The following is a 17149-nucleotide window of genomic DNA, read 5'->3' as shown; positions in this document are numbered from 1 at the left end:
CCATTCCATCTGAAGAATTTCCTTTACTATTTCTTATAGTACAAGTCTGCTAGTGAAAAACTCCCTCATCCTTTTTTGTCTCAAAAATTTCTTTATTTCTCTTTATTTTTAAGGATATTTTTACTTTATACAGGTTGGCATTTTTTCTTTCCAGCATCTTAAAGATGACATTTGACTGACTTCCAGTTTGTACTGTTTCTGTTGATAAGTCTGCAGTCATTCTATATTCCCCTGCATGTACCTCTTTTTCTGTCTGCCTTTCACATTTTCTCTTTATCACTGGTTTTCAGCAATTAGATTATTATGTACGTTGATCTTTCTTTTTTTTTAAATGTTTCTTCTGCTTGGGGTTTGTTGAGATTCTTTGATCTATGGGTTTATAGTTTTCATTGAATTTGCAAATATTTCAGCCACTATTTCTTCAAATATTTTTTCTGCTTCCCCCACTTTGGCTTGATAGTGTGCCATAGGTCAATATGAGCAGATCACAGTCCTGTTCTGCTTATAATCCAATGTCTGAAAACAGCTGTTATAGATAGCTTGCCCAATTTCTGGTTGTTTATGATAAGACGGTAAATCCAGTACCAGTTAGTCCTTCATTGCAAAGGTAGAAATCTCTCCGTCTTGTCTCACTATTTGGTTGCTTTTAAGAAGTTCACTGTACTCTTTTTCCTCTCTATGTTTGTTTGATTAGTTTATATTGCTAAGTCTTCAAGTTCACTGATCTTTTCTTTTGCAGTTCCTAATCTGCTGTTAAGCCCATCCAGTGAATTTTTGAAGTTCCACTTAGTTCTTTTTAAAAGTATACATTTTGTTTTCTCTTTATTCTGCTCATATTGTCCTTTAAATCCTTGAGCATATTTATGATAACTTTAAAATTCTTGGTATGGTCATTATCTGTGTCTTTTCTGTTTTTTTTTAATTATTATTCTTTTCTTTAATCAGTTCACTTTTCTTTTGATTATGGGTCACATTTCCTTGTTTTTTTGTATGCCTAGTACTTTTTTATTAGACACTGGACATTGTGAATATTATGTTATTCAGTGTCTAGATTTTGTTGACTTCCTTTAAAGAGTGTGGATTATTCCCTTTTCCCCCCCTCCCTCCTTTCCTTTATTTTTACTAACAGTTAAGTTACATGCATATTCACTTGATCCTTTTGGGACTTTTTAAATTTAACTTTGTTAAAATGGGCCTCAAGGAGCTTAACCTATGGTCATTTTAATCCTACTAGTAAGCCATGACCCTTACGGGGTCTCTCCACTCAGTCTGGTTAGAACTCAAATTTCTCTTGGCCCTGTGTAAGCTCTGGTATTGTTAATCTTACAGCTCACAGAGAGTTCTTTGCCCTGCTATGTGAAGTCTCATCCTACACATTCTCAGCTTAGTATTCAGCAATACACCCAAGGAGGCACCTGTGCAGTTTGCCTGAACTCCTTTTCTTCATAGTTCTTTCCTCTCTGACACCCTGTCTTGCAAATTCCAAACACCTCAGACTTCTTGAACTCATATTTCTGTCCCCGCAACTCAGAGTCTGCTAAACTCTGCCTGGGTTCTTCCTTACTGTGCTGTAGCCTCGAAAGTGCCTCCAGGAAGAAAGCTGAGGAAATTACAGGACTCCTTTGTGTGCAGTCTCCTTTCCTCTTCTCTTAGGGATCACAGTTGTGTTTTATCTATAGTGCAATGTCTGACAACAGTAGAAGTCTCTCCTTCTCTCTTATTAATTTTGTTGTTTAAATTGTCTCAGATTTTGTCAGTGGGCACCCCATCTAGGTGGCTTTTTTTTCTTTATGTTCTTCTGATATGTCCCCCAAATTTTTTAAGCATACTTTCTGATACAATTGGATATTCCAAGCTCACCTTGTACTTTCCTTGCCCCAGATGGGGAATCAGAATTTTCTCCAGGAAGATCTGGTATCTTTTTTTTTTAATTTCTTTTTTTATAATTAATTTATTTTTATTATTTATTTATTTATTTTTGGCTGCATTGGGTCTTTGTTGCTGTGCATGGGTTTTCTCCAGTTGTGGCGAGTGGGGGCTACTCTTCGTTGTGTTGTGCAGGCTTCTCATTGTGGTGGCTTGTCTTGTTGCAGAGCACGGGCTCTAGGCACGTGGGCTTCGGTAGTTGTGGCTTGCAGGCTCTAGAGCGCAGGCTCAGTAGTTGTGGCACATGGGCTCAGCTGCTCCGCGGCATGTGGGATCTTCCCAGACCAGGGCTTGAACCCATGTCCCCTGCATTGGCTGGCAGATTCTTAACCACTGGACCACCAGGGAAGTCCCAATCTGGCATCTTTTAGTAAAGAATTACATTTAGAGACCAGATGTGGCCATTCAGTTTGTTAACTGCTACTGATGCATCAGGGCTTCTAGATTCTTGGATGTGTTTTGGGCAGTTCAATTTTAGGTTAGGAGTTCCTGTTAGGATCTGAAACAGCTGTAGCTGTTTGGAACCTATGAATTAAAACAAATAAATTGTAGAGCTCCTTTCTAAGGCAAAACCTCACACTGGGGAGAAACTGCAAAACTAGGACAGTAGAAGTAAGTTAAAAAGAAGAACAAGTAAAAGTGGCAGAGGGCAGCAAAAAGTATAAGTACATATTTTTATTACCTTGCTTTAACAAGGAAGGAGGGAGCTCTAGAGTTATGAAACTAAAAATGTTACCCTGAGACACCCCATGCAGGCAAAATACCAAGTTCCTTATAAAGGGATAAAAATCAGATTGTTTTCAGATTTTTTTAAGAGCAATGCTTCATGCCAGAAAACAATTAGATAATTAAGATAGTCTGGGAAAGAAATTACGAGCCAAAAATTTCATATCCATCCAAACAAACTTTAAAGTATAAAGGCCACAGAGAAACTGCTATAATGATCCTGTGAACCTTTCATGGAAATCTAGTAGACAACAAGCTTTAGACAACCAGAATTATTGAAGAAACAACAACATAAGGGTTGGTAGCTTGACTAAATATGTATCTACCCAAAGAATGGAGAATAAATGATGATTATAAAGGGGAGAGTACAGTACATAATGGTTGCTTGCATTGCCAATATAGATACAGATCAAGCATCAAAAAACGGTCAGAATGAGGAAAGCATATGCAAAGCAGAATGAGCTTGCTGATTACCTTATATTCATTGAGAATAAAAAGATATTACTTCAAGTCAGATGATGGGAGAGGGAGAGGTAAGGAGGAAGAAGAAATGACTAGATAATTTTAATATTACTCACAGTAGGAACAAAAACAAAAGGGATGAGAAACAAAGAGTATTATATAAAGGTACAGAGATAACCAGTAGAATAAAGATACAAATCTTCCTAAAAAGAGAACTCAAATAAAATAGACTACATAGTGAAAGCCTTTTTATATAAAATACTTGTATATGGGTAAAATAGAAAAACATGACAAAACTGGGACTAAAGATATCAATCACATCAATAAATATAAAGTTTCACATTGACTACAAATTAGAAAAACATGACAAAACTGAGACTAAAGATATCGATCAAATCAATAAATATAGTTTCACACTGGCTACAAAGTTCAACACTATTCGTAAAACAAAGAGATTCAGAAAGATAAAAGAATAAAAAGGTGGACAAAGATTTATCAGGCAAATGCAAAGAAAAGAAGGTAGGAATTGCAATTCTGAAATTTGACAAGGTAGATTTATGGGAGGAAATCATAGATAAGTAGTCAGATTTTAAAACAAAATATTTTATACCATGTTAAGGAGTCTAGACTTGTAGTCAACAGGACTTTTTGAAGGATAAACTACAAATGGACAAGAATCAGACGTGCACTTTAAAGATGGACTAGGGCTTCCCTGGTGGCGCAGTGGTTGAGAATCTGCCTGCCGGTGCAGCAGACAAGTGTTCGAGCCCTGGTCTGGGAGGATCCCACATGCTGCGGAGCAACTGGGCCGTGAGCCGCAATTACTGAGCCTGCGCGTCTGGAGCCTGTGCTCCGCAACAAGAGAGGCCACGACGGTGAGAGGCCCGCGCACCGCGATGAAGAGTGGCCCCCGCTCGCCGCAACTAGAGAAAGCCCTCGCACAGAAACGAAGACCCAACACAGCCATAAATTAATTAATTAATTAATTAAAAAAAAAAAAAGATGGACTAGACTGAGGTGACACTGGGGTCAGGGGATACAGTTAGAATGGGACAAGGGGCCACACACTGCTTGAGTACCTACTCTAGACCAAGTGGTTTACATTTATGTTCTCACTTTAATTCTAATAATGATATCAGGTGAGCCTTATGATTCCCATTTTATGCATGGAGATTCTGAAGCTTAGGAAGATTAAGTAACCTGCCCAAGTAAATCAACTAATAAAACGCCAGAATCAAGATTTTGAAGTCAGTTTTACTTAGCTCTTTGCAACTACATAATGCTATTTGTTGTTGTTGTGGTTGTTTTTTAAAGTCCAAGTAAGAAAGAGTGAGGGTCTATGGTAGTGCAGAGAGATAGGTATTTAAGAAGCATAATTAGGAAGGTTTGGTGATGAACTGGACATTGTGTGCGATTAAATAACAAGAAAAAGAAATCAAGAATTCCAGAGGCCTTATAAAAGCTAGTATCCACAAGGAATTACAAATATACTGAAAAGTAAAACAAACCAGAATGCCCTTTTATTCCCTATTATTGTTTACTGCTTTTATTCTTCCCCAGACCTACACTAGTTAAACCAAGCATACATGATTTGTTATGTGTTAAAAAAAACAATAAAAAGCCAAAACTATCATTACAACAACAATCAGGTCCTATGAAAACTATTAAGACTAGAAGAGATACACCAACATCTAGGTAAAAATTCAAAATGGACTACCACAAAGGTGGCACTGCATGCTTCCTCCTTTTTTCCTTTGGGGAAGAGGCAGATTTTAAAATTAGTAGTATCCTAATAATTAATAAAAAATATTTGTTCTCAGTGTACAGGCATTGAGAGCAAAATAGTCTTCTTACTGCATAGGCTTTAGAAATTGATTTATAGGAAAAACATCTAGTTAGCAACATGTACATTTATATTCTTAAAATTTTAAAGTCTAATGACTTTTTAAAAAGTCAAAACATAGAATCTTCTAGTTTTTCTATTTTTAAAACAAAACACTTGAAAGTCCTCTGAAAATTTTTCTCTTTATCCAATTTTTGTTTCATTCCAATGCCCCAACTTAGTCTCCACAGTTTCATATGAGATACTCTACTGAATTATTTCTAGACATTTGATTAGTTAAATAAAGATATTTTGGCTGCATTTCTTTTATTCCATCTCATACTTACATGGAATAGTTCTCAAATAGAGATTATCTCTAATCACTTGCTGCAGTTTGTGGTCAACTGATCCTTTCTGAAACTGAAGACTCAGGTAATGTCGCAAATCTTTATTAATGACTTTGCCTACAAAAAAACCACACAAGACAAAACACATAACTGTTAGATCTCCAGTTAAATATCAATGCTAGTTAATGAATACCCTTAAAACATTTAGCCATAAATAGAAAAAAGAAATCAGAATATTTTATCCAAAACGAGATAACTGTATCAAACTATTATAGGTACTATAATTAAAATACACAACTTTAATACACAATGTAGGCATAATTTTACATGGAAGGAGAGGGAGGACGTATAAGTCACAGAACATGACAAATATCCAAGGTAATTTCATTCAGTCCCATGACTTTAAATACGATCTATACCCTGGTAAGTGCCAAATTCTTATCACATCTCTATCCCTGACCTATCTCCACCAGGCTCCAAACTCATCAAACTCTCTATATATTGCAGATATATTTGGAAGCCAAATAAGCACCTCAAATTTCAGATGACCAGAACAGAACTCTTAATTCTATCCTCTCCCATTATTTTCCTCTCCTCTAGCTTTTCCTGTCTTAGAAAATTACCACCACCAATCCAATAGAACAAACCCCAAACCTAGAAGTCATTCTGAATTTCTCTTCTTTACTTCTATCCCTCAACGCAATTTATTAGCAACTTTTGTCAGTTCTACCTCCAAAACATATCCCATAACTGCCCACTTCCCTCCATTTCCACTGTCACCATCTAAGCTAAGCCACCATCATTTCTCACCTGGAATTCTGTAACAGCCTTCTAATCGGTTTCCCTGCATCCATTCTTGGCTCCTTCCTGCTCTCACCATTCACAAAGAAGCCAGAATGAGATTTTTAAACATAAATCAGATAATTATTACTCTGTTTAGAGCCACAAATGACTTCTTGCTGCTCTTGGAATATAATTCAAACTTCTAAACAGGGCTTAGAAAGCTCTACGTGTTTCAGCTCTGGCCATCTCTGACCCAAACTCACTCACCCTTCACCCTCTCAAACTATGTTCCACCCACACTGGCCATCTTTCTCATCTCTAACAGGCCAAATGGGTCCTACTCAGAACCTTCTGCCTATCACTAGATTGAACAGGCATTTTCTGTCCACTTGCTTGACTCCTAGATACAATGTGAATAAATAGGAGTGAAAGGTTTTTTTTTTCTTATTTGTGGGGAAAATGGGAGATTAAAAAGAGGGATATTAGGGGTCTCAAAGAAATATTAAGCAGAAAAATAGAGGACTGCAGAAATCTGATCGCAGTGAATTTATAATAAGGGTTGAGCTTAAAATAAACATCAAAGCAATCCAAACACTTTTCATTAGACAAGATTTCAGATAATTAGAAAAGAGCAATGCTAAATCAAAATAGATTATCTTATTGAATAAGAAATGACTAGTTGATTAAAATATACTCTTTATTTTATTTGGAACAGCATAGTTATGACCAGATTAGATAAATCAAAGGTTACTACAGATCAGTTCATTCTTTTAACTATTATTCTGTAACACAGCATTTCTAATCCCTTCTTTTGGTCTTTTCTCACATATATAAATAAACATAACCTATATGAGAGAGTATTAAAATAAGCAGGAAATCAGAGTGCTTCTAAAGTTTAGAGATAACATTCAGATCCTAAACTAATAAACATAAACCAAAAAGTCCCTGTTTTGCATTGTCAAAAATAGATGCTGAGGAAGGGGAGAACCTTGTGATCAAAGAAGAAAACCTGAAAGATATTTACAGGAATAACACAGAACAATGTGTGGTCCCAGAGGCTGCTTCTGCCAGGCATTTCGGGGCCCCACCAACCCAACTCCAATTTAAATGGAATCATATTATTTCATTTTTTATTTATATTATGGAACTTGTTCATTGCTGGGCAGAAGAAAAACCCAATTCATAATCAATACTGTACAGTCTCATTGCTTAGTGAACAAAATCATACCCAATAATGAGTTCATTAAGTATTTTTAAAATTAGATAAGGAGTGTTTCAAATGCACTGTAATAATCAGTATACAAAAGCTTTTGTGGACTGTTACATAGGTGCTTCAAAGTATTAAGTGATGCTTGCAGAAGTTTGGTTAGGGTTTTTGACTAGACAGAGAATGCATCATTTTTTTCTATTTGAAATAAGTTATATAGGCTCCATTATCTAAAAACCTGCTATCCAATGTATTTTCAAAAACAGATTTAATCTGGATAAAGGCTAATGCCTGTTTTATTAAAGAAGACAATCTAAATCAACACTTTTTTAATTCAAGGTTTGTCAAATTTTTTAATTTGAAGCTTTACTATAAAATATGGCATAACTCACAGAGATAACTATACAATGCTAAAAACCCACACTGGATTTTAATGTATAAAAACAACAAGACAGGGCTTCCCTGGTGGCGCAGCGGTTGAGAATCTGCCTGCCAATGCAGGCGACACAGGTTCGAGCCCTGGTCTGGGAAGATCCCACATGCCGCGGAGCAACTAGGTCCGTGAGCCACAACTACTGAGCCTGTGCGTCTGGAGCCTGTGCTCCGCAATGGGAGAGGCCGCGATAGTGAGAGGCCCGCGCACCGCGATGAAGAGTGGCCCCCGCTTGCCACAACTAGAGAAAGCCCTCGCACAGAAACGAAGACCCAACACAGCCATAAATAATAAATAAATAAATAAATTAATTAAAAAAAAAAAAAAACAACAACAACAAGACAAAGCCATAATAAAAATCATAGATCACAGATTACCACATGAGGGGCTCTTTTAAGGGAAAATGAAGGTAAACAACTCAATTCCTGTTTCAAGGGCCCGCGAGACCTTAAGACAAAGAATCATTAAAGCGGAAAGAATTAGATTTAAAGAATAACACCTACATTTATCAGGACGGGAACTGCACTCTATCTTCACCCTCAACTTCTATGGGGATTCTGGATGCAATGCTGAGATGAACAGTTGCAAAGAAGAGGGTGAAGTACAATTTCATAAATGGGATATTTTATTTAAACTGTACAACTATTCAAAGAAATCATCACAGTTTTCTGACGTTGGGGACAAAATATTACAAATATCAAAGAAATGTCAACTATAAAAGATTAACAAATTATATGGATGGGCATTCTTTAAGATTAATAATAATTAATAACAGAATATATTGGATATAGCAGTCATCATGGACTTCCTTGCTTCAAGAAACCAAGAACAACTTTCGTAAGGGGACAGAATATGCTTTCCACTTCGATGTGGTTCCAGGGAATTTATTTAAAAAAAAAAAAAAAAAGTACAAATATCCTGAATAGGGAGATGGCTGTGGAATTACCAGAAGGCCAACAGAAACATTAGCTCACAGAGACACCACTGAGATTATCTATATTATTGAATTGTATATGAACTTCCGGCTTTTGTTTAAGGAGAGTTTCACAGAAACTTGACATTTCAAGAGTATGAAAACATCTACTTGGGGTTAATGCAGTTGTTAAACAAATAACAAAAAAGATTCTTCATAACTGCATTCTTACCCAGCCAGCCTTTGCTTTTAAGTGTTAAGATTATTCTTTGACTTTTAAGTGATTTATAAATCAAGTTGATTTATGAAACTTAAAAAGAGATCTGTAAATCTTACAGATACAGCTCAGGAGGGGAAAAGTCTATAACTGAAATCTCAATCATATGAATAAAATCCAGGCACTCAAGTTTCAATATACAATTCCTCAGTCAAAAGAACTCATAACTCAAATTCATACTTTCTGAGTGTATGCCAATTAATATTCACTACCATTTCTCTTTAAAGAATCAGTGTATAGAGTCACTGGTTATTATTTAGGTAAACATTGTGGCATGCTGGCATAGGTGTGGTCATGCAAGCAGCTGTAAACCAACCCAAATGCCAACATTTCATTGTCTTTTCTGTAAGGGTACTCTAGGAGACTTTGTCAACCACTTGCCAAAGTCAAGATATGACATGTCTTTACTACTGTCTAATCCAGTAGTAATTATACAATCGAAAAAAAAGAAAAAAATAAGGTCAGTTTGGCATGTCTTGTTCTTATACATTCACGTTGATTCGTGGAGACCACCCCTTTCTTTTCTAAACACTTTCAATATTTTATTAGTTTTATTTTTTACAATCTCTTCCAATGTTGTCACAGTTTAAAGTTAGGGAAGTGGATTTGCATTTTCTCAATCTATGCCTTTTTGGAAACTGGGACATTTGTCTCGCCTCAGTCTCCTGGTACTTCCCATATTCTCCACGATTTCACAAAGAATATCGACAACAACCCTGAGATCATACCTGAGAGTCCCTTTAACTCCTGGGGGGCAATTCAGCTGAGTCATGAAAACTTAATTTCATTTAAAGTGAATGATACTCTTACGATCTCCTTATCTTTTTAAAATTTAATTTCCCTCATTTGAGGTTGTTTGTTTTATCTTTTACTGTTGGAAAAGTAATTCTTCCAGTTCAAGACTACAGAAGCAAAGTAAGAATGGTACAGAACTGATTTCTGCCTGTAAACAGCTACCAATAACGTCTTCTCACAGTAAGCCTACCTCTTCCTTCTCACTGCTCTTGCTTCAAACAAAACCTTAAAAGCTCTTTGAGCTCTTTGAAGTATCTAAACTCCTTTTGAGCTTCGGCCGATAGTAAAGGAAATTCTTCAATGTTTATTTCTTACAGTTTACTTAGCACTGTACAAATGTGATTGCGTTCCATCCAATTATCAATCACATACATCTTTTAAAAATCCTGAGCTGCTCAGAACATTCTTTGTACCCATAAGAATTTCGTCACATAACTTTTAGAAATCTCTAGTCTTGGAACCACACCTATAGATGCCATAAACTTTAAAAAAAAAAAATCTGTTTTCCTCAAAGGCAAAGTACGGGCATAACCATGTCCCACTTTTCATCCTTACTATGATGACTGTAAGATAGCCTGGTGAAGTTCCCCAGCAAACTGTTCAATCTAACTAGTTCAACACAACTGATGTTACTAACTAGTCATTTCCCATTAGACCTAGACTCAGAAGAGCACTGCATTTTATTGCTTCCTCTACATCCTGAGCTCCATGAAACTAGTGAAAAAGATATACATAAGCTTAACTCCAAACTGGCTCCTTGGTTCAAGGCAGGAGTTCCCTAAGACAAAATAAATCAAACTGCAGTCCACTTGTTTGTGAAACTGTAAATGGTATTTGAACAAGACTTTTCTAGATAATCAGTATCTACACATTTCAAAGTAAAATATATTCTATGGCACAAAAGTTATTTAAAAATATCTTATACAGTTGTTAAACATAAAAGTTTGTCAGCTATCTTAGGACCAAGGCCATGGTTTGTTTTTATAGATTTAGTCCCAGGATCTAGCACACAGAACAAATGAGTCAGCTTAATTTTGTATCTTTAACTGTTCATTTCACCCTCTACATCATCTAATGCAGGAAATTTTAGAATACTCACTTAACTGATACAGTATTCTTGGTCTATACAAAACTTCATTTTAAACTGTTTCTTAAACAATGAAATTAACTTTATTTGGACTCTGTCAAAATGCTACAGTAAATTCTTCATTGACACAGCAAACTCTACGTCTTTAAAAGTAAGTTTTAATTATAGCTTTTATGCCAATTCCTCAAATTCTGTTCATCAGAACACTGATGACTAGGACTGCTATTTTTTTAAATTAATTAATTCATTTATTTATGGCTGTGTTGGGTCTTCATTTCTGTGCGAGGGCTTTCTCTAGTTGTGGCAAGCGGGGGCCACTCTTCATCGCGGTGCGCGGGCCTCTCACTATCGTGGCTTCTTTTGTTGCGGAGCACAGGCGCCAGACGCGCAGGCTCAGTAATTGTGGCTCACGGGCCCAGTTGCTCCGCGGCATGTGGGATCTTCCCAGACCAGGGCTCGAACCCGTGTCCCCTGCATTGGCAGGCAGATTCTCAACCACTGCGCCACCAGGGAAGCCCAGGACTGCTATTTTATAATATTATTATATTGTACATATATGCTATATGTTTTCACTCACTTCTCATGAAAACCTTTAAGGTAGATATTATTATTATTATTCCCATTTTATAGGTAAGGAGCTGACGTATAGAGAGGTTAAGTAACTCGCCCAAGGTTATATCACTGAAAGGAGCAGACCTGGGATCTGAACCCAGTTAATCTGGCTCCAGAACCTGCGCTAGAAGCACTGTGCTAGAATACCTCCCTCCCTTCTTCCCTCCTTCCCTCCCTCCTTTCCATGAATTTCTTCTCTTGCTTAAGCTTACAAGAAAACAAGCTTAGAACACCATCTTTCATGAGAGCCCACCCTTCTATGAAAGTCACGTCTATCGTGTAAAAAAAGATTTACTGAGTCCTGAGTAGTAGGCTCTTGCGGGTAAAGCAGTGAATGAGAGTGCACCCAACTGAACGAAAAGTCTCACAGGGAAGATGAACACTGAGAAAGAAATTTCAAACTCGAGAGCATTATGAAAGAGAAGCATAGAGCACTGTGGGAATCTATAATCTAGATCCTAAGTCTAGGGAGTCTAGGAAGACGTCACTGAGTAATCACACTGGAGCTGAAACTTGAAGGATAAATAGAAGCGAACTAGACAGAAAAAACAAAAAGTTGGGGGGATTGGTAGAGGGAGTGGTACATGCGAAGGCACTTACTTGAGGTGGGAAAGAACACAGTGCTGACAGGAACTGAGAGAAATCCAGTATAGCTGGTTCTTAGGAAGTGAGGAAGAGTTCACACAAGCTGAGACAAGAGTTCCAAGGGCCAGTGGGTTGAGTAGAACCTTGTGACAATAATTTAAAAGAACTTCAACTAACTCAGGTATGACACCAAGGCCCTTCATAATTGCTATAAGCTAGCAACTATGGATATATTCTTACTGGTCACATCTATATTTCATATTTGTGTTCAAATGCCACCTTGTTATCTCTATTCGGTCTTTTATCTGTAAGAGGATATTCAAGGTTATAAACTTAGACAACCCCTATCAACATAACTCTTTAAGTATTCCACTCTCATTATAGGCAAGTGGAACCTAATGAATTTTTAAAATAATTTATGTAACTAAATTCTTATTCTGTCCCAAATTTGAAAAGCACTAAATCTTCTGGAATCTCTTGAGCCACTTAGTGTTTAAAGCTGGCCAGTTTTCAGTATTCTTCTGAGTTACAGTGTGAAGAAACACAGACTGAAGCGATCAAGCGGTGTTGCTGTCTTCCGCAGAATCCTGCTGCCACCTCACCAGTCAGGAGAAAGTCTCCTGCTAACAGAGGTCACGTTCTTTTTTTTTTTCCCCCTCAGGCTTTGAAGATATTACTGACATAAAATATATACATAAGTTGTTTAAGGTAAGCATGCAACGATTTGATACATATATATATTGTTAAACAATTACCATAGTAAGGTCAGTTTGTAACCCCATCCTTTCACATAATTACCATTTTATGTATGTGTGGAGATAGCACTTAAGATCTACTCTAACATCTTTCATGTATATAATCTGGTATGACAGTCATCACGCTGTACGTTAAAACCCCAGAACTGATCCACCTCAGAGCTGTATGTTTGTACCCTTTGACCAACATCTCCCCATTTCCCCCACACCTAGCCCCTGAAGAAAATGCACCATTCTGCTCTTTAATTCTATGAGAATATGAGTTTCTATTTCTATCTCTATTACATTCCACATGTAAATGAGAAGATACAGTATTTGTCTTTGTCTGCTGGAGGTCACATTCTTTGTCTCTATTACAAATTAGGGCAGTAGTACATATTAAAATGAGTGTCCATTCTCCACTGATTCCTGGAAGCAGCTATCATAAACACATTGGTCAGATTTCATCTACCGCCCTGGGTCCTATTTCACTGGCAGTTTAAGGTCAAGTCTGCTGCTGCACATCTGGTCCTTTCCCAGCACACCCTAGAAATGTTTTCTCCCTCCCTCCTTTCTCTCTGTCCTTTCTTCCTTCCCTCCCTTCCTTGATTATTATTTTTAATGCATTTACCATCAGAAGAACTGGAAGCATAGCTAAAGTAAGAACTCTTTGGTTTAGGTAATCTGAAAAATCCCTGAACTACACCAAACTAAATATACCCATCCCTAAAAGCCTAACACTGTTTACTACATGTAGAATTCAATATTAATGCAGCACTGAAATTGCTTCATTATATTCAAATTATGTGTAAATAAAACCCATTATCATGCTGTCTACTTTTTATTTGAAAGTTTTTTATGGTTTTTATTTGCTTAAATAAAGCAAGTATTTCTGTGTAGAATGTATTTGCAAGTAACAATCATTTCTCTAAAAAAATCTGATGCATGGCCAGGAATCCAAGTTATAAATACTATAAAAAGTTGGTGCCCCAGAGAATGCTGTTGTTATCTATATTTGTTCTTACTTCTGAGGCAACTACCCCAGTCCTGCTAACACCCTGCCCTACCCTTCTAACCTCCACACCCAACTCTTTCCCATGCTGGTTTCAGTTTTGTGTCTACTCCACCTGGAGACCCACAGTGTTGTATACACATAAAATACTGTTAAGGCAAAAGGCCTGCACATTGACCACTTGTTCACCTGCTCTTTGAAGCCAACACCCAAGCAGAACTCTAAGTCCACACTGAGGAACTTCTGTTTTCATCTCTCCTCCCCGCTGGTTCTTACTACAAACAATGGGGTACATGTTGGCCTCCCTCACTGGATCTTAAGTCTGTGTGAAGCCAGGAACTACGTTTCGTTCATCTCTGTATCTATCCTCCAAAATACCTAGCATAGCCCTGAGTAAACACTCTCTTAAACACACCAAAATGATACTTGATAATGTGATTGTTATACTGGTAGTTTTATATGGAATTCATCTCTGACAAACATTTTTACTATAATCCTGACAGAAATCGTTTCATTAAACAGCACTGTTAAAATAAGTTTTGATTATAACAATGTGGTCAAATGCTCATAAGGTATTTTAAACAAAAAAAGCAGGTCACAAAACAGAATATTCAGTGTGACCCCCAAATTGTAACATATCTGAGGATATGCAAATTTAAAAAATATAAGGGTCATACATAAACTCATACTTAAACATTAGCAATACTTAAAACATTATTGCAGGTATAATTATTGGGTGATTTTTTAAAATTTTTATCTTCATGGTTTTTGTACTTTCAAATTTTCTACAGTGATAATCTATTACTATAATGAGAAAAAACTTTTAAAAACTAGAAACCACATTTTCAAAAACTTTGCCCTTCAAAGGTCGTTCATGGAAAAGGAAGCCTGACCCAGTGGAGCATTATGACAAAAAACTTGCAAAAGTTCTATGTAAAAGCTGATACTATTTGTCTAGGTTTTCCTTTAATCATTTGTTTTTAATAAGTAGTATTTTCCCCATACTGAGGTTAAATTCCAACCATTTTGCTTTTAACTGAAACTCTCAATTGATAAATAAGCTATAGAATATTAAAATCTACATTTGAAAAGATGAAAATCACAATTCTAGAAAAGACACAACAAAATCACCACAATTTTCCCTTTAAAAGTCATGCATCAGAAAGAGCAAAGTAAGATGAATCTTCCTAGCAGAAAACAGTAGAAAAAATAAGAAATCATCAAAAGTGGGTCTTTTTCTTTTCAAAGCTTTTATTTGATGGGATCATGTAGATTTAGTTCTTAAAGAAAAACAGTTTTTCTAAAGTGCTATCCTGAGTCTATTTACAATTTTTTCTTTGTGGCACTCACATCAGGAATCATTAGCAAACCTGTCATAATGCCAGATAACCAGTGCTGGATGGCACACCGAAATCTGAATCATAGTATTAATGCTTCATCCTTTTGACAAGAGGGTACAAAGCCATCTATTGTGCCTTGTCATTTTCCCTGAAAACAGAATAACTGGGTTCAGTGGCCTCTGCAAATCAAAGTTATATGCTTCAGCAGAATGTCCAGGACTTGAGGTAGAAGATCTGTTATTGATATTTCATTGTAGCAGCTAATAAAAAGATAGCTGAAAGGGAATACAGGTGTGCTTGATTAGAAGTCTGACTGGAAAAAAAAAAATGACTATTACAGAATTCAGATTGTATTTTAAGATGCATCACTATGTAAACAATCTCAACCTCTAGGTTCAGGCAGTAGGCTGATATAATTAACCACTATTAAAAAAAGGAATTTAATAGCTTCTTTTTCTCTGATATCTTTTAAAAATAGAAATTTATCCCAATCCTTAGAAATTTTCCAAAGTAGATAGTTTAAAGGTTCTAAAAACTATATTACACATCAAAAGTGATCTGACTCCAGAGAGAGTCAACATTCATTAAAAAATAATTTATTTCCCATTTTCATTTCTAATCTCTATGTTTCATCAGGAACATATTTAAAAGGATTTCTTTATCATCCTTACAAAAAAATGTCAAAATTTCAAAGAAACATTTTTAGAGATAAATGGCCATTTCTATGTATATCGCCCTATTCAGATTCCTCCACTAAAAACCATTTCCCCCCCAGTCACCTCAACTATAAGGCTGAGTGAATCAGGACCTTTCAGAAAATGTCAACATAAATGAAAGTGTCAGAAGATCTCCAGTCTCCCATTTCCCATTAAAGGGTCTTAACAAACAAAAGAATACTGGAAAAAAAGAAAAAAAGAAAAAAAAAAAAGAGGGAGGGAAGGGAAGAAGGAGGGATGGGAGGGAGGAAGGGTGAGATGGAAGGAAGGAAGAAAGGGAGGGAGGGAGGGAAGAAGGAAGGAATCTGTACCCCTAAACTAAACCAACAGCAAGGAAAGAATCTATTTCAAAAGACAACGGGAATTTCTATAAATTCCAATATCAATTAGTGAGAACCAAGAAACTGCAAAGTAAGAACCACAATCAAGGGTACCAAATGGCCTTACCAGCTTGATAGTCTGAATTTAGGTTTAAGAACTGAAAGGGAGTCTTCTGGGCAACGTGACAATATAAGTCACTTTTACAAAAGGCTCTCTAATACAGAACAAAATGAGGAGGAATAATCAAATATAGAAGGAAAAAAAGAATTAATCTCTGTCCATTCAAATATCAACTCCAAAGAATACAAAACAATTTAGACTACACTGAGAAAATGCCCGAAGCTGACATACAACACCCTAGCTCATAAGTATAGCACATTTTGCAGACTCTGAGTACAAAATATTGATACATGTTGAATGTATATGTTGACCTACAAAACAGAAGGTATATAAGTTGCTGTTCCCAATCCCTAGGAGCAGGAGATAGAAGCATTCAGACAGAAATAGTGACAAAACTCCCAAAAAGTAGCTGGCCTTGGCACTAACCCCCTACACCTCCTCGGACATCAGAAAAACTAACCAGAGGCTCTATGCCTCTACATCAAGCTGGAGAGTTTATGTAAGTGGTACCCAGGTAAAAAGGAAAAGTAGTCAAGAAAGAGCATTAATGGGTTTAAGCAAGGTAACAAGATTAGACTGGTATATTAAAAAGTTAACATCTCTGTGTGTAGAATAAACAGAGGAGGGAGCCAAGAATAGCTATGCGGCATGCAGTTAAAATGTGAGGGCCACTGTCCAGGTGAGAGATGATTTAGATCAGTAATGGGAATGGAGGAGCAGATGGATTTGAGATTCACTGTATATGCCCATATATATGTAAAGTTTTTCAATACCAAACACTGTCCTTACAAGAGGAAGTTGTCTTATATTTGAACCTTACAAAGTCTCAGATTACAGAATGATTTATAAATTATTTTATTTTGAAAAAATACAAAGTACTGTCTGAAGAAAGCATGTTAGCCTGAACCAACAACTGTTTAAGAGATAATCT

The 17149-nt window shown here is 36.5% G+C and overlaps 1 protein-coding gene across 2 annotated transcripts in view; it reads right to left on the bottom strand.

Annotated features, from left to right (window-relative positions):
- MAGI3 (membrane associated guanylate kinase, WW and PDZ domain containing 3) overlaps positions 1-17149 on the bottom strand; it is a 249282-nt gene that overhangs the window by 90876 nt on the left and 141257 nt on the right. For both annotated transcript variants that reach the window (XM_036826556.1, XM_036826563.1), the window contains exon 2: positions 5284-5400. In XM_036826556.1, coding sequence (XP_036682451.1) covers positions 5284-5400 — 117 coding nt within the window. The remainder of the gene's footprint in view (positions 1-5283; positions 5401-17149) is intronic.

Source organism: Balaenoptera musculus, chromosome 1, assembly GCF_009873245.2.
Source record: "Balaenoptera musculus isolate JJ_BM4_2016_0621 chromosome 1, mBalMus1.pri.v3, whole genome shotgun sequence".
Classification (NCBI taxonomy): Eukaryota; Metazoa; Chordata; class Mammalia; order Artiodactyla; family Balaenopteridae; genus Balaenoptera; species Balaenoptera musculus.
This window is presented reverse-complemented; position numbering and strand designations above follow the sequence as displayed.